The 17,722-nt window shown below is 44.5% G+C and overlaps 1 protein-coding gene across 10 annotated transcripts in view; it reads left to right on the top strand.

Annotated features, from left to right (window-relative positions):
- The first annotated feature begins 6,382 nt into the window (after positions 1-6,382).
- The window catches only part of STX16 (syntaxin 16), a 28,497-nt gene continuing 17,157 nt past the window's right edge, over positions 6,383-17,722 (top strand). For 3 of the 10 annotated variants that reach the window (XM_010365140.2, XM_030914048.1, XM_010365145.2), the window contains exons 1-2: positions 6,383-7,479; positions 14,959-14,970. In XM_010365140.2, coding sequence (XP_010363442.1) covers positions 7,348-7,479; positions 14,959-14,970 — 144 coding nt within the window. In that variant the 5' untranslated portion in view covers positions 6,383-7,347. The remainder of the gene's footprint in view (positions 7,480-14,958; positions 14,971-17,722) is intronic. The other 7 variants (XM_010365143.2, XM_030914045.1, XM_030914044.1 and 4 more) reach the window with 6 other exon arrangements.

The raw sequence follows: 17,722 nt of genomic DNA, 5'->3' as shown, positions 1-17,722 counted from the left end.
GGCACAAAGTGGATTGAAAACAGACCTGAGGCAGAAATCTGTTGCATGCGAGCACCCAACATCGCTTTCCTTCATTCCAACACACTGATTTCAGAAGAGGCAAGTTTGTAGCCCATTGTGTTTGGGTGGATCAGACCCTGCCACCCTCCCTGAGTTCAGAAGTGGTCACGTGATCCTGGTCTGACCCCTCTGATGATCACTACTTTCTGGCTAAGTTTAGAATTTCGGGATACCAGCTCACACCTGCAATTCCAGCACTTTGGAAGGCCCAAGGCAGATGAATAGTTTGAGCCCAGGAGTTCAAGACCAGCCTGGGCAACATGGTGAAACTCCATCTCTACAAAAAGTCTAAAAAATTATGGCTGGGTGTGGTAGCTCACACCTGTAATCCCAGCACTTTGGGAGGCCGAGGTGGGTGGATTGTTTGAGCCCAGGAATTTGAGAACAGCCAGGACCCCATCACTACTAAAAATATAAAACTTAGCAGGGTGTAGTGGCACATGTCCATGGTCTCAGCTACTTGGGAGGCTGAAGTGGGAGAATCATTTGAGGTTGCAGTGAGCTATGATCGTGCCACAGTACTCTAGCCTGGGTGGCAGAGTGAGACTCTGTCTCAAAAAAAAAAAGTATAAGAATTAGCCAGGTATGGTGGTACATGCCTGTAGTCCCAACTACTTGGGAGGCTAAGGTGGGAGAATCACCTGAGCCTGGGAGGTTGAGGCTTCAGCGAGCTGTGATTGTGTCACTACATTCTAGCTTGGGAGACAGAGTAAGACCCTGGCTCAAAAAAAAAAAAAAAAAAAAAAAAAAAAATTCAGGGATAAGGATGTAACTCATGACAGGCCAATGAGAGTCAATTCTAGGACTTTTGAAACCACTGGAAAAGAGAAATGCTCAATCTATTGGGTTGCCATCCTGTGAGATAACAGGGCAGAGCTTCCAGAGAGCAATTTGCCACCTCCTGGGGTTCACTGGCTTGAGAATGAAACCAGCACAAGCAAAGGAAGAGCTGAGAGATAGAAACTCCTCGTTGATATTTTTCCCCCTCTGGATCCAGCCACGCATAGATGTTTGGGCCAACACATTTGCTTTGAAGCTTAAGTCCAGTTGATTTGGGTTCTATCCCTTGCGACCAAAGGAGTCTTGAGCCATGTATGGCCACGTAGCTACTAAGAAGCTGCTGGTTGCACAGGCAGCATCTGGGGAAGGCTGGAATCGAGCCCTGCACTTGCACCTCACACAGATGACCATGAGCAGGTCAGTGGCCATGGCCATGGGAAAAAAACTAGAAACGAGTGAGCTGGCTATGTTTCAATACCTGCTAGCGGAAAAACACAATGATTTCCTTTATGTTTTTCAGGAGTTGAGTCATCCAGGTCAGTCCTGGTTTGGCACATTAACTTATTGTTCCTGCCAAGGGAGATGGTTAAGATGGGAGGGTTGATTTATTTGAGTACACATGTGTCAACATCATCCTGGACAAAAAAGAAGTAAAATGCAGATATGCTTTGCTGGCATGTGTTGTGACCCAAGAGGCCTCTTCTTGGCCTCAAAGACCAAAAGCCATGATGTTAGACATTGTTTCAGTCTTGAACTTGACCAAGCGTGGGCAGGCACCTGGTGTGATGGTGACACAGGGGCCCTGGGAGAGGAGAGTCCTCTCCCCACACCGTGGACAGGGTAGGAGGATTACTTTCTATTGAGTGGTCTGAGACAAGAGTGGTGGGAAGGAGCCAGTTATTTGAAGAAGCCTGTAAGGAGAGCAGAGCAGGTGCTAAGGAGGAGTGAGGAATAGTGAGAAGGCTAGTGTGGCTGAAAAGGGGTGAGTGAGGGGGACAGGGAACTGCCCTAATCTCTCCACCCATTTTGAGTCTTGACCGTCTGGTATTCTCTAGCACTTAATATATTTAATCTCACCTTTTGTGCATCAAGCCATCCATTCATCCATTCCGAAAACATTTATCACACCTGACAGTGATGGGGGCGCTAAGTCTTGAAGGAAGGGTTTACCAAGCACAAGCAGCAAGACACATCCCCCGCCACTACCCCCACCAGGCAGAGAAAGGTCTGGGAGCCAAGTCCTGGAAAGAAAAAAGCTCACCATTTGGGTGAGGCCTGTTGGGCAGGGCTTTGAATACCCAGGGGCACTCCACCATGTGGAGAGCATACAAAACCTAAATGCAGAACTCCAGAAAATACTGATATATGGGGAAAAAAAATTGTAATGAAATCCATGATTCTGGAATAAGTCAGATCTAGTCTTATACTATATTCTAATACAGCCAAGTGGTAGCAGGAACTGAAGGTGTAAGAGAAAGTGAGAAGAGAAACACTTAAGATGGAGACTATTCTATTAATTAGCTGCTGCTGCTGCTGCTTTTTTTTTTTCTGACAACCAAGTAAAGACCATCATTAGTTAATATTAGTGATGCCCAGCTTGGTTCAACTTAGAGAGCACCTGTTTTCTGCTGAGTGTCATTTGGATTGACTGGCATAGGCCAGAGGGAGCTGTTTCAGGGCCTCAATCAGGCAGTGACATGATCAGATTTGTGCTTTGGAAAGGTCACTGTGGCTGCAGGATGAGGAGGGAAGAGACGGGTGGCTGCTAGCAGGCTGCTGGAAAAATGTACATGATGAGAGCCAGAATTTGGGCAGAGACAGTGGAGATGCAAATTCCCTGAAAGCAAAAGTTTTGCTCTGTTTCATTATTTTAGCAGTGCCCGGCAAGAGATAGGCACAGCCACTGGTAGATTTTTAGAAATGCCTACTGTATTGAATTGTCTGGTACTAAAAGCTACGGGACTCCAGACAAAACAAAACTGTTGCCTCTCTCCAGAGTCCCCCTTCTTGGGAGAGGCATCATAGCTGAAGACAGACCTAGGTAGGGAGTTTTCTGTTGTTGGAAATACTTAAGGTTTTGAGGAACTATTTGGAGACGTAGAACACACAACTCCTGTTACCTGAACCTAGCCCATATCTGTCTGTTAGATCTGTGCAGACAAGACATGTGTTAGGCTTGGGGGCTTTTGCTGCTTGATAAACGAACAACCATCTGTCTTTCTATAGGTGGGAGAAAGGCCAATGTTAAAAGGCATCTTTGAGACTGTTTAGCCCCCTCTTCCCCATGAGAGTGAACCGCAGACACATCTGGATTCCCAAGGTCCAGAACAAGAAGCTCAGAAATGTGCTTAGATTTCCAAGTGTTCAGTTCTCAGTATCATGCCATTCTCTTTGGAGTTTATGATGCCTTCCAGGGAGAGCAGAGCCCACGTGAGCTTTCCAGCAGCAAGACTACTGTTGTAATAAGTCACATTGCCCATTTGTGGAGCACTTACTCTATGCTGAGGTTGTATAAGGGCTTCACAAATCCTCTCACTTAAATTGTTTTCACCAAAGGTGTGTGTCCCACTGCTGACCTGTTGTGCTAACCATCCCCTCTCAGTACTTGAAAACCTGCTCCTGCCCAAGTCATGGCCTGGCTTCACTGGGGTTCCCTCCCGTACTGAATGAGATGACAACAATGAAATACTTGTCCCCAAAACTGACTTATTGGATTCGCTGGCAGAATGTTAGAAAGTGGGTATGAAGCCCAAGAAACAGGACGCTGAGCCTCACCAAGCCCAAGGAGTATTACGGAATCCGAACCCAGGCCAAGAATGAGTCACAATGAAAGCTTTTAAAATGTAAAACCATCAACCTAGATTTCAATTCCAAGGAAACACATACTTGGCCATCGGGGAACGCTTTAAAAAAAAAAAAAAAAAAATCAAGCTTAAGTTACTTGACAGGAAAATAAAACCGCCAACGAACATTCAAACATAATGATTTACATCCTTCCCCAACTCCCTTCCAGTGTGCGAACATGGACCATGGACGTGACTGGAGCCAGGAGTGCAGGCCCTCTCTGGGTTTCCTCTTCATTAACACTATTTCAGGCACACAATCCCATACCTCAACACAGCCTGGTTAGAGCTGCACGGTGCTACCTTTGGGCTGTTATGCCAATTTCTTGGATTTTCATGACCTCCCTGCTGTTGGGCTCTTGAGTTGCTTGGGGTGGCTGTTTTGGGAATACGAGGGTTTTTCTTCCGTTATTTATGTGTGCAAGCAGTGTTCATTTCGCTCAAAGAAATGGAAGCTTGATTGATTTCCTAAATATAAGAATAAGATTGTCCTGTAATAAATAAGACTGACCAGGAAAGGCGACCACCATCTGCTTAAACACAAGACCAGGAATTATTCTGTTAAGCTTCCTGAACGGAAGGAATGAATGAATAACCATCCTATACAATATTTGCTCAGCACCTGGTAGTTTACAAAGAGTTTTCACTTATCTTATTTGATCCTCACAATAACCCCAGAGAAGTAGACAGGGCACGGATTACGAAAAACCCACATTTTTTTCTTTCTTTCTTAACAGATAAGGGCTCTAAAGGCTTAAAGTCACTCAAGGGAGGTCAGAGAGTTTGGGGACTAAATCTCAGGTCTCTCATTCATTCATGCACATATCTAAAAAATATTTATCCGGAGCCTGTTCCAAGCCAGATGAGACGGCAGTGGGTACAAAGATGAATAAAACACAGTCCCTACGTAGGAAGAAGATCACGTTCTAGCCTGGGGGAGAACGCCAGGAAAAGTAAACAAGACCCCCTGCTTTGCGAGGTGATGAGTGCTGGGGAGATAGGAAAGGAGTGGGGACCGTGTTTCTAATCTGATTCTCCTACCGACGACCAGCTCAGTTATTTACAAATAACTGTCCCCTAAAGGGGCGAGGGGGGAGGCTTGGCCGTGCTACTGGGGTCAGAGCTCGCGGGGGGGATCTGCCGCGGTGTGAGGACAGAACTCTCTCTTATTGGGCAAATATTTCCCGGGGCACCGCGCTAAGCACACAGGCTCCCCGAATTTCCCTCCCCAGGGCCTCTGTCTTTGGATGGCCTGTCAGCGCGCCCCTGCAGCCCCCAGCCCGGCCCACGAGGCGACCCGGTCCCCTGTCGCCGGAATCTTCCACCGCTGCGAAGCGTCCCCGGGCGAGTGCCCTGCTCTCCGCGCAGAGCGGAAGCTGGCGGGTCCTTACAGTGAACTCGCCCAGCCCCGCTCGCGGTGCTCTCGATTTTATGTGGGTTTCGTTGTATGCATTTTGTTATTTGCCTCAATGGATATGTTTGACATTAATTTTTAGTTGCACAACGAACGCGCGGGAACATTCTCCGTGAGAGAAAAAGCACGGCGGGGGGCGGTTACCGGCGTTTCCCCCGGTCGTCTGGGGGTCCCGCACGCGCCCCGCGGGTGCCGCTGTCCGGCCGGGGTCCCTGGGTGAGCCGCGGGCACCGGCTTCGCGTCTCCTGGGGCGCGACTCCGCTTTGCAAGCGCTCAGCACACGGGAAACCCTCGGAAAACACACACGTGTGTAAAGTTTGTTGCACGCAGAAACAAAGGACGCGTGGGGGCCGCTTCTGGGGCCTAGGTGTTCTGTTGGAACCCCACTCCGGAGTCCGGCCCGCAGCCTCGCCCGGCAAGGGGAAGCCGGCCCTGCACTGGGAAGCCGGCCCTAAACAGGCCGGGGGCCCGGAAGGCGCAGCAACACAGCTCTGCGCCCTCGACCCGCTCTCGCCGAGCGCTGGGCCAGGCCCTTGGCCTCAGGCCTCCCGGGCGGCTCCGGGCCGGACCAGGGTCTCCGTCACTGGGCGCCCGCCTGTTTCTGGGCGCCGTGCTCGGGCCCGGGCGGCTCCTGCCCGACGCGGCCCCGAGGAGCCCCTGCACGAACCCCGCCGACCCGGCCCGGGGCGGCAAGCCGGGGTGCTTAGGACGCCCCGGGCCCGGCCAGCGGCGAGAAACCGGGCCCGGGACGCCAGGGGCGCGGGGGGCTCCGGGCCAGGGCCCAGGCGGGGAACAGAGATATTTTTCGCGGGGAGGGGGGGCAGGAGGTGTCAAAGTTTTCGGGGAACTTTTCCACTTGAGATTCCACGACCCTGCAGTGCCACCTACAGAAAGCGGCAGCTGGGGAGGGCGGGCGCCCCCAACGACCCCCGACTGCCAGCGGCTGCGCGGCCAGGCTGCCTGGAGCTCTCGCTTTTTTTTTTTTTTTTTTCCCCTTTTTTTTTACTCCTGGTTGTTTGTCGGGTACATCTTTTTTCAGAGTGAAAAAAAAAAAAAAAAAAAAGCGAGCGCCGGCGCCTGCAGTAGAGCGTGCTCGGCCTGCAGAGGCAGTCGTCTCCAACTTTTCCTCTCCCGCTCCAACTCCCCGCTCCCAAAACTTCGGCTCTCGGGGAGCCCAAATTTGCCTGCCGCGCAACTTCCACTCTAATGCAGGGACCAAGGGCCCTGGCAGCGGTTTGCAGCCTGGGGGTCACGCTCCCCAGGCTCGGGCCTGCTCGCTGGCCTGCTCCTAGTGCCTAGACCCAGTTGGGGAAGACGAAACGGGGCGCCCCAGGAGCGCCCCGGGAGAGGGCGGAGCACTCTCGTGCCCCGGGGCAGGAGTGCAGGGAGCTCCCGCTCCCGGAACGTTGCAAGCAAGGCTTGCGAGATTCGCAGGGGGGCACTCGCGAGGGACGGACAGGAAGAGGGCCAGGGGGGACGCCAGAACCCGGGACCACAGCACGGAAACGGCCCGGGGCTGAGCTGCAGTCAGATCCGGGGATGGAGGGAGCCGGAGAAGAGGAGTGAGAAGGCCGGGGAGGCAGGCCCTGCTGTCCTCCTGCAGGCCGGCAGCCTGCTGGCAGTGGAGGACCAGGCCGCCCAGGAAAGGAAGGGGTCAGGAGGTCGGGCAGGGCCTCAGCAGGCTCAGACAAGGCCCCAGAAGGGAGCTGCAGGCGCCCTGGAGTCCAGGCCCCAGGCCTGGCTCTGGTTGTCCAAAGAGGGCCTAGGCCAGGCCTCTGGTGGGGAAACTGAGTCACAGCCAGACCTCAGGGCACGGCCTAGACGCTTACGAGCCAAGTTAGGGGTAGAGAGCAAAGACCTTTGGGGGTCTCAGGGAGTAGGGGGCTTCAGGGCCTCCTAGTCTAGAGCTGGATTGGCGAGTTAGACGCTTGTAGATCCAAGGTTGGATTGGGGTGGGGTCTCTGGACGTTGGATCGCTACGCAAGGATTGGGGGGATTCAAGTGCTTAGAGATCGAAGTCGGTCCTGGGTAGGGGGAGTCAGACAATTGGAAAGCCTAGGTAGTTATTTGGGGAGGGGTCTCTACGCTTTGGCGAAGGGCACAGCTGCGCCTTTTTGGCTTGAGGCCTGAGGCCTTGTCGAGAAGCTTCAGTGAAAGGGTGGGCTGGCCGGGCCAAGAGAAAGAAAGTGAATAAATCAGGAATATAAGTGGGCGGGGGGCCCCTGAGAGGGGGGTCACAAAGGGTGAGACATGGCCACCAGGCGTTTAACCGACGCTTTCTTGTTGTTGCGGAATAATTCCATCCAAAACCGGCAGCTGTTAGCCGAGCAAGTGAGTAGTCACACCACCTCCAGCCCTCTGCATTCACGTAGCATTGCTGCGGTGAGTCTCCCGGCGGCCTCTCCGACACACGGACCGTGTGCACTGCGGCTCTGCCTGTTTGTCTGTCTCTGTCTGTCTCTCTGTTTAAAAAAAGAAGATAAGAATAATAAGACTAAGAATAATAAGATCTCTTGGCTAGAGTCAGGGGGCATCTGTAACCCTGGATGGGGAAAAAGCGGTGCTGTGGGGCCGCAGCTCCACCTCTGCCTTGTCTTCTTCTCACTTCCGCAGCACCCCCCCCGCATCCCCCGCCTTGGCGTCACTGCGCTACAGGCCGCCTGCAATTTACATATGTTTTAACGCTAACATTGGGAAGCATTGGGCCTTTCTGAAGGCTTTTTGTTTCGTTTTGTTTGAAGCTCCCCTCCCCCCAATAGGGAGCCTCAGTTCGGTCCTGATGGCTGGATCGCGGGACCGTGGACCCAAATCCTTGCAGATGAACGACTCCCTCCCCCAAAGAGGAAGCAGTTGTGTTGTTGTTTTGTTTTGTTTTGTTTTTCCGCCCGTTTTAACGGTCCCGCAGCCCTCTGTGTGGCCTTGTTCCCTATGAATAATTGTGTCACTGTTCTTCCTGGGGGCTTGGGTTTGTGAGACTCAAGGTGCTAGCCTCTTCATTTTCCATTTCCCAGACGGGAAATTACGCTTTCCTCTCCATTCGAACTTCTTAAAAAAGCCTGAGGAGGTATATGTGAAAATTAACCCTCTAAAGTAGCATTTTTTTTTTTTTTTTAATTAGCCAGAACCTTTAGTTAGCCTAGTAGGAGCGTTTTTTAAGGGTGGTCCTGGAAAAATTACTGTTTCTGGTTTGTTTTTAATGGGGGCTACTTTTCCCTTTCTGAGCCATAGTTTACTGCTTTGTTAAATAAGGGGCGAGTCTGGATGATCTATACCAGACAGTGATCGTTAGCTCGGTAATGTCTTCAATTGAAAAGTGAAGTTATGAAACTGGCTGTAGTTCAGGCTACCTGCTGTAGGCAGGCTAGGTTGGAATAGAAGCAGCGTTGGAACAGGCGGGGAATAGCCATCCCAGGACCACATTCTTGGGGATTATATTTGATAGGCAATTTTGGAAACCCCGCATTTATTTCACCTCTTAGGGACTGTATTGCCAGTTCATTTTTTCTTTGTGATTTTATCTAAATGCTTCAGGAAAATTTTGCCATATGTCATGATTATCATGTCTACAAAGACAGTTTCTCCTTTTTGTAAGTCACAAGTGGAGAATGTGTTTGGCCATATAACTGATAGAAAAGTGATATTAAGCCATATGAGCGGTTTCAGGAATAAAAGCATGTAAACTCAGGTCAAAAAGCCTAGAAACAGGGACAGAGTGTGTGTGAGATTTCAATTAAGAAGTTGAAGGGTTTTACATTTATAAATTGAAAGGAATGACATTATATTGAAATAAATGTAAAGATGTCTGGTAGCATAGAAACGGGCTAATTCTAGCGCTAATTTTGAAGAAGAAATAAGAAATCGAGTAGCAATTGGATGAATACAGTTCCTTAATGGAACTTCAGTAATGTTAAATAAGAACTACATGTACCTTAAATGACTTGATTTTTGTGCTGCCTCAAAAACAACTGAAACTGATATTAAGATTTCTAAGGTATCAGTTTTAATCGATTGAAAAACATATTGTTTATTTTTCAATTTTTAATCATTAAGGTTCAAAATACCCTGAACCTTTGGGTAACATGAGGGTTTTTTTTTCCCCCCTCATTTAGTCAGACGGTTTAAAAACCTAGTATCTGAGACAGGAAGCTTTTTAAAAGTCCTTCTCTGAATCAGACCACTTTAGAAAATTATTTTCTAAGTTAGGCAATTTAAAAAAATATTTAAGCTAAGCAAAATAATTAAAAATGGATAGCTAAAGTATCCAGTTTGGAAAAATAGATACGTCAGGGTATATACAGATACATTTAGCCAACTCACAGTTTTTTGAAAATGATTTCTAAACCCAACTAAAAATATATTTCTAAGTCAGAACGTTAAAAAATGTTTTCTAAATGTCATGCCATTGAAAATGTTAATATTTGTATTAGTCTGACCATTTAAAATCTTTCTCAGATCATTGAAAGCAGCCATATCATTTAAAATACCCTTATAGTCAATTCATACTGTCTAAAAAATAGGTTTTGCAGTCTAACAAACATAGTTTTCCTGAATTAAAATTTAAAAAGAAAACACAGATTTATATATTTTAATTGTGTTTAAAAAAATCATAAATTTCTGAAGTATTTAGGGTTGAAGTGTTACATCTTCACTTTGCTTACAGGTGATTCTTACAAAATCTGTTTCTGCACACAATACGGCGAAATGCTAACAAGACTACTTAGAGGTTATGATTTTTTCAACTTTTCTGGAAGTTGGAAAAGCTCTATAAACGTTCTGAAGCGAAAGCATGTCTAACACAATTTGTAAAACTGTATTGAGTAACTCTTAGCAATGCTTTTCATTGCATATCTAGCTCATAAAAAATTTAAAGCCTTGTTTCTGATTTGTAAATTTCAAAGCCATGTAGCAAACCAAACAATACCATATCTGTCAGATTTTGAATATGGACTAGGTATTAGGTGACATTAAGGAATTAATTAATTATAATACATTACATTTGATAATTTTACTAGAGACGCCTACTAAAGTGTTTAGTGGTGAAATGTCCAGGCGTCTTACCTAAATCCTTAAACCCCTCCAAAAACAGAGGAAGCAAATAAGCCAAATTGTTGAGTCTAGTGATGAGTATGTGGGGGACATTTTACCATTTTGTAGGCTTTTCTACATGTTTGAAAATTTTTAAATAGAAACTTACAATAAGTATATTTGTTATAGTAAAGTAAAACAGTTAAAAAGAGACAATTTGTAAATATATATCTAACACTCAGGCAATTTGAAAGGAAGAAATTAAACCTGAGTTTAACTTAATTTAAAAAATAATAACCTGGAATTTTAAGTTTCTAATTAGAAGAAAAAGCTGTAGACTTTGATCTTGATGCATTTGATACCAACTAAAAATACACCTAAAATAACAGACTTTTAAAAAAAAATTATAATCCTGAATTTTGACATCTTTATTTCAGGAAAAAGCTGCAGAAATTAATTGCAGAGTAGTATGTCTCTTACACCTCAAAGCAAAGCACACCTTTAGCCATGTCATGGCTTTAGCCGTGTCATTCAAAAGATTTAAACTTGCATTTTTTTGCATCCTAGTTGGAGGGAAAAAACTAGAATTTGGTTGTTGTCGTGGGGTTGTTGTATGTACCTGTGCGTGCATACAGGGTTTTGCAGCATTCAGGCAAATACGCCAAATAAACAGGAATTTAAGGAGGAGATGCAGTGACCAGATAAACACAAAGCCTTAAGAGCCAGAAGGGACCTAAAGGTCATTTGGCCTAGTGTACCCGTTTGTGATAACTCCTTATGCCTGTCTTGTTTGGCCATGTTCTGTGATTATGATGGAAAATGCCAGCAGCTCCACGAATTTTACCACTAAAAAGTCTTTGCCTGTTAATCCCAACTGTTTGTGTCCTGGGGTCCTGCTTTTAGTTCTGTTCCTTCGGGTCTTCCTTCTGTCTGGTAACCCTGCAGCCTTGTTACCCAGAGTTCTTTCCAGGCTTAGCAGTCCTGGCTCAGAGTGGTTACGTTTCTTTCCTGTAAATGATGTTTAGTTTTTCTGTATCCTTTTTAAAGTTCAGCACCCAGAACTGAACAAAATTCTACTTTTTTTGTGTTCTTAGTTGTATTAATGTTAGTAAAACTGATTGTTAAAAACAGATGGGTTTGACTTTATACACTCCTAACAAAATGCAGTTGTATTTCCCATGCATTTTGCTCTGGCCTCAGTTTTGAGTGCCCCATCACGTTCATGCCTCAGGGCAGCATGAAATAAAGGAAAGAGCACTGAGAATTGAATCTGAGAATTGAGGCCTAAATCCTGTTCTGCTGCAGGCTCAGAGTGTGTCCTTAGGCAAGCTTTTAATCTTTTTGGATATCTTTTGCCTCATTTGTAAACTGAGGGGTTTGAGTTAGGTGATTTCCAGCCCTATGGCTTCAACAGTATTTTCTCAAGTTCTGTTTTAATACATTGTTTCTCCTGACTTCAGCTTTAATTTGAAAAGGAGGAATTCATAGTCAACAGCTTTGTGGCTGTCAGTCCAAGGTGAAATCCTTAGAAGTAGCCTACCAGTACTGTGCAAAAGTAACTTTCACATTATTATGCCAGCCAAGTGCAGGTTTTAAGGTAGCAACTCATTCAAGCAGCTTGGCCTTAGGAAACTGAAGTGGATTTATGAAGCTAAACAATCATTCAAAAAAAATTGTAAAGTCATAAAGAAACGAATGAAAGGTAGATATTGAGATGCTCTTCTGATCTGATGAAATTCTGTATGGATTTGTGTGGTTTCCTTCGATCCCTGGGAATGGATCTAATATAGGGGTTGGAGCTACTTTCTTAGTGTTTACTGCCTAATCTATACTCTGCTTTAAAATAATGCATAATCTATAATTGGAAGCTAGAGTTAATTGGTCTTACATTAGTTTGAAACTTAAGCACATTATTTTTAATAAAATGTGTGCTTTAGGAAAAAAAAGAAATTAAGGATTAACTATGGCTATAAGAAACCTGAGGTTCTTATTCAGGCTTGACTACAGTATTAGCTAAGATTTATGGAGAGTTTACTTTGTGCCTGACTCTGGGCTAAGCCCTTTCCATGTGTAAGCTCGGCTCATCTTCACAGTGCTCTATCAAATAAGTACTATTGTTTTTCTCAGATACAGATAAGGAAACAGATTTTAGAGGAGGTAGGAAACTGGCCTAGCATCACCCACCTGATGGGTTGGGGGCTGTGACTGGAACTCTGGCAAACCTGGCTTGAGAGCCCCGTGCTCACCTCCTGGGCCACTCTGGTGTTGGCTGCATTTTCAGAACTTGTGTTGCAGATCCTGGAAAATGGAAGGACCTATTGTTTAAAAACAATTTTTTTTTTTCTTGCAAGAGGCTAGCATCTTTCTTTGTATCACTTTTACAAACCTTACACAGTCAATTTTAACTTGCACATTGAAGGTTCTAAGTTTTAGTACAAGCTGAGTCTGTTGGAAAATTAGTTCTCTGTCTTTAGAATCCAAGTATGAAATCATTATATATTTCTCTTTAGATCTACTTGCTTTTCTGCTTTTAAAGATTCCATGGGAGCAGTGAGGCTTACTTTGAGAATAAGGGTACTTTGTTGGATAAAAGTGAAGCAAACTTTTATTTTGGCAGTAACGGAAATAAAGTAAATATCACTATAGTATAGACCTGTGTTTCCAACTCATTTTGCTCAACTTTTCCAGACTTCCTGAGTAAACACAGATGGGTTTCCACTGATTTTTCAGTTTTATGTAGAAAGTTCTTTAGACTATAAATTCCACATGCTACTTGGAGTTTTCAGTATTTGCTTGATTGCATGCCATTGGCAGGTCAAAAACCTAGATTTAGACATAAAGATTTAGAAGGTGATGATGTGTAGTAATGTGTTTTCATTTGGCTTTATTTTGGTCTTTCCTGATGGTAATTCTAAATGTTTTAATTCAGGTCTTGACTAAATTTCCTGGTAATTTGGTGGCAGGCAGAGCTTCGAAAGCCTTCTATTTTTAAGTAGCAGAATGGTGGGGAGGGTCTTTGAAAAGGTGACCTTAATTTAATATTCCTGATGTGGTGGTAGCTGCCTATTACAAGTAATTCCCTGAATTGTTAATAAAATTAGAGAGGCTGGAGGGTGGGGTGAAAAGAGACCTGAACACCTGGGTCTGTCCCCGGTCTGACCATTAACAAGGTCTGTGGCTTCGAGCAATGCATTTATACATTTTGAAGCTTAGTTTTCTTATTTGTAAGAAAAGAGTTATTCCAGCCCTAGAATCCCATGATTCAGATTTCACCTCTTATCAGCTAATAATTGTAGCAATCAGAAGATCAGGGTGTGTGTGCTCGGTTAATAATCCGAGAGCATAGGCACATGTGCAGCAGAGATTTTAACCGAGGTTTGCAATAGTACATCGTTCAAAGATTAAATGCCAGGGAGCCGCTGCAGAATAGGAAGAAGACTGAGATACTCAAGTTAGGGGTTTTGTCTTGCATCATGTTTTATTAATAAAAGATTTTAATGTTCTCTTAATGTTAAGCTTTTAAAAAATAAAAACATTTTTCTTTGTGAAGTAAAAGATAATTAAATCAGATTTCCATTTGATACTATCTTTATTAATATCGTCTAGTGCTACTATTATGGCAGGGTGTGTCTAGAGTTCTCTCTTGCTCTCATAGAAAATTGTGGAAGGAATGAAGAGGATTTGCAGCTTTCCATGTCATCTAATTGAATTTTTACATGGAGTAAAGTTTGATTACATTTTTATTGCTATCATTGTTTAATAATATTTTGGCCCTGATACAGCAGCTTCATTTGCACTATTTTTAAATAAGAAAGTTGTTTTTTTATTTTCTAAATTTACTGCTAAACATAAAAAAACACAATTGATTATTGAATTTCACCACAAATTATTTCAGTGATCAATACTGTACAAAAAAAGACCTAGTTGTTTAGATTATCTGTCATTAGTAAATGTCTGTCCAGAAGATAGAGTTCCATGTTGATCTAAAAAAGAACCTTCAGTTTTCAATTGAAACTTAACCCTCTGGTGTCATGCTTCTCCCTCCCCACTCCCCTTAAAAGAAAAAATGTATTCTTACCTTTTGTTTTGTCTCGTTTGCTTGCTTTTATAAGAGCTTTATGAATAACTGTACGCTTTCTAGCTAATGATAATACATACCAAGAGATGGTAAGAGTTTTTCTTTTATTTTGCCACCTGTGTCTCTCTCCGGGAAAGAGTGGTTTCTCAGCTCTCTTACTACCAGGGATGAAGCCGTGTCTGCAGGATGTAATTTGCAGAGACCTTGCATATGTGGTCACTCACATGTTATCTGAATACGGCTACAGACAGTTTCTGTGGGTCGTTCATTTTTTAATTTTGTTGCATTTGCAGGTCTGATTTACATGTGAAAATATACATTTATTTAACATGATAAAATTACATTGCAGCTCTGCTCTCTTATTATATTTTCCTAAGGGAAATTAGAATGTGGTATTGTATGGATATTTGGTGTTTATGAAACAGATTAACAGCATATTTTATTGAAACCAAAGCAAGTGTGTTTTATCTGTTTCCAGTGTATTTTAATATTTACAATCATGTTTTGCTTGTTTCCTAGCTCATTTTCAAAACAACCGCAGTAAATAAAAATAAAAGCATATATTGATGTAGCTTATTTTAAAAAAAGAAGACTCAAAAGGAGATTTTAAAATACCTTGCTTAGTGGATCTTTATATTTAGTTAGCTTAAAATCTCAGTGTTTTCTCAACTGACCATGCCTTGTCTGTCTGTCCCATGCTGCTTTCTTTTTGCTTTCCCTAACTGGATGGGACTGATGGGAACAACATGTCTCTTCAGGAGCTGGACGAGGTATCGTGTTTTGAATATTTTTATATGTTGGGTAATTTGAGATTATAAAATATCTGCTTTTCCTGAAGTCTTTGCTCATATATAAAATGCTAACAGCTTATAAATATTTAGCATTTGTTTTGATTACTAATTTTTTTAACAGTTTAATATGTAGAATTTAATATATTTTCACACCATGTGAACTGATGATTTGAAAAAGGCTTTGGGAAGATTGTTGACTACTCTTGGGAAAGTGTCTCAACTTTGGAAGCAATAGAAAGGTTGAACACTTTCTTCAAGGAAGCCGGAATGTTCTGGGAATTAATGTCTGTAACTTCCTGATTTCTGAGAGGTGAGTGGTGCATTTGCTCAGGTAGACAGTATAGAAGACCAGCGTGTCTGTGAAGGCCCTAAGTGAGGAGGACTGTAGCCACAGCAACTGTGGGAGGGTCTTCCTTGTCACTCCTGTCTGGAATGAGTTGACACCCAGTGGATGCACCTGAAGCTATTGTCACCTGGGCCCAGTTCTGCATCTCCTAGCTGGGGATGCCTTTGGCCTTTTTATTAGCTAGTAGCATCTTGCCCAGAAGGTGGAGAGAGTATATATTCAAAGCACTTTATTTTAGTAGCCCTAGTAAAAGGGTTCAGAAAAAATGAGATGAAAACTGTTGTTAATGTTTGTGTCTATTGTCTGTTTCAGCATTGAAGGGGTAAGAATATTTTTCCTGAGTATAGAATGATGGAGAAGTGAGGGTTGTTCTTGTTTGTTTTCATTTAGAAGTATCAACAGTGTAGGATTAGGATCACTCTCCTTAAAACCAGTGGGGTCCTAACTAGTAGATTCAGATTTACCTATATATTCTAAAAACTTTAACTAGTTGATAATGACAACAGACTGAGCACAGCCTAAATAGCTGTCGTTGGGAGCTGGCTAAATAAATCGTGTAGCATCTCTGACCCTCTGTACCAGGCAAATGGTGAGGCCCATCCATGAGAACTGCAGTGGAATGAGCCCCAGACACATGGCGGAGTGGAAAGACCCAGATGCGGAGTAGCATGGATAATGTGATTCCTGCTCCTTTTTGTTTTGTTTTGTTTTTTCAGGAAAAATAGCTCATATTTATGCTTATGTGTGCTTAAAAAATTCCTGAAAAGATACACAAGAAACAGTGGATACACCCCAAGAAACATCTGAGATAGAAGAAAAACTTCCTTTGTATTACAAACCCTTTTCTTAGGGTGCATATATATTTTTAAACCATGTGCATGTATACTTTGCCACTAAAAACAATTAGTTAAAAAAAAAAAACCCACTTAACTGGTAGCTGACTGAGCCAGGTGTCATGGTCATACCTGCGTGGGGGTTTCCTTTCCCATTCAGGAACCTCACCGCCAGCTCCCCGCTTGGGCACTGGGCCCTGGAGAGGGCCCAGCTCACACACATGAAGGTAGGGTTCTCTGGAGCACAGTGGACGTGGGTGGATTTGCTGATCAATCTTTAAACATGTGAAGGCTTGGGGGCTTGGAGAGCAGGCATTCTGAGTTAAAATAGATGTTGCTATTGGCTGAGCAGTTTGAAGATATGGAGCTTCTGACCTCAAAAGGAAGTGTATAGGGTGCAGGGGAGGGTAACAAATTATAGAACCACTTAGGTTGAAGAACCATTTGAATAATGTTCCAAGGAGGGGCACCTAAGTGGTCATAATTACTTCGGGGTCTGCTGTCTGAACCGATTTCCAGTCTTTCCTGCTTCCTTTTTCAGGCAGCAAGTTCCAGAAACTGGCGACTCACTGCATGAACTTGGCAGGCCCTTTTGCTTTCCTTATGCTTCACCTCTAAGGGCTTAAAAGGGAGTCTTCATGCCCCGTGATCAGAGGCCCTGCGTAGAGAGCACCGTCTCCTCCATGTGCACCCCAGTGCTGTTAGAAATGCAGGTTGCTGCCTCATCGCGGGTGCCCACAGCCGCCTCATTTCCTTGTGCGTTTCACTTGCCCCTTTTGCTCTTTTGTCCAGCACCATTATCTTTGTCATGAAGTGCGGCTTCCACAATTGTCTTCCACAATTGTCCGTGACGTACATTTTATTTACCTCGTTCATTTATTCCACTCGTTTCTGGTCGGCTCACTCAGCTGGCTGTGATTGTGCGTTCAGGACTCTGAAGTGCCAGGTACTGGCCTAGGAGCTGGGGGTGTGGTTGGGGACAGTGTCCAGAGGCTTCTTTGAAGCTGAAGCAAGGCCTCACATTGGCGTCTCTGGAAATAGTAAACGCCCAGCTCCTGAGTGGATTAGGTGGTAGCCACCCCTTATAGGTGAGGCCTGAACAAATGTCCCTGAGTGCATATCACCTGCATCTCCCAGGGTGAAGGCATCGACGGCCCCACTTCAGGGGCTTCCTGCGGTCTGTTCATGTTTGATTGTCATTCTCCTCCTCTAGCCTGAGTCCCCTGGAGATGTCACTTTTCCTTCTCAGAAAACACTAAGTAAGGTGTTCCTGAGGAGGAAGCCGAGCCCACCATTGCTTCTCTCACCCAGGGAAGTGTCTGGCCCTCTCCTTTGTTCTCTATCTTTAATCTACTTCCCATCTTATGACAAAGAAATCTCCCAAGTTTGGGAGTTTTTAAATTCAAGATAAGAATTATTTTAAAAGTCACAAGATACAAATATCGAGCCCCCAAACCACACTGCCTGGAGGATGGGTGATTGGTGCACATCTGAGAGTGCCTGGGCCGGGCCCCAGTGTCCATGTTGGTGAAATAGGGAGCGGCGCCCCTCT

Source organism: Rhinopithecus roxellana, chromosome 13, assembly GCF_007565055.1.
Source record: "Rhinopithecus roxellana isolate Shanxi Qingling chromosome 13, ASM756505v1, whole genome shotgun sequence".
Lineage (NCBI taxonomy): Eukaryota > Metazoa > Chordata > Mammalia > Primates > Cercopithecidae > Rhinopithecus > Rhinopithecus roxellana.
This window is presented reverse-complemented; position numbering and strand designations above follow the sequence as displayed.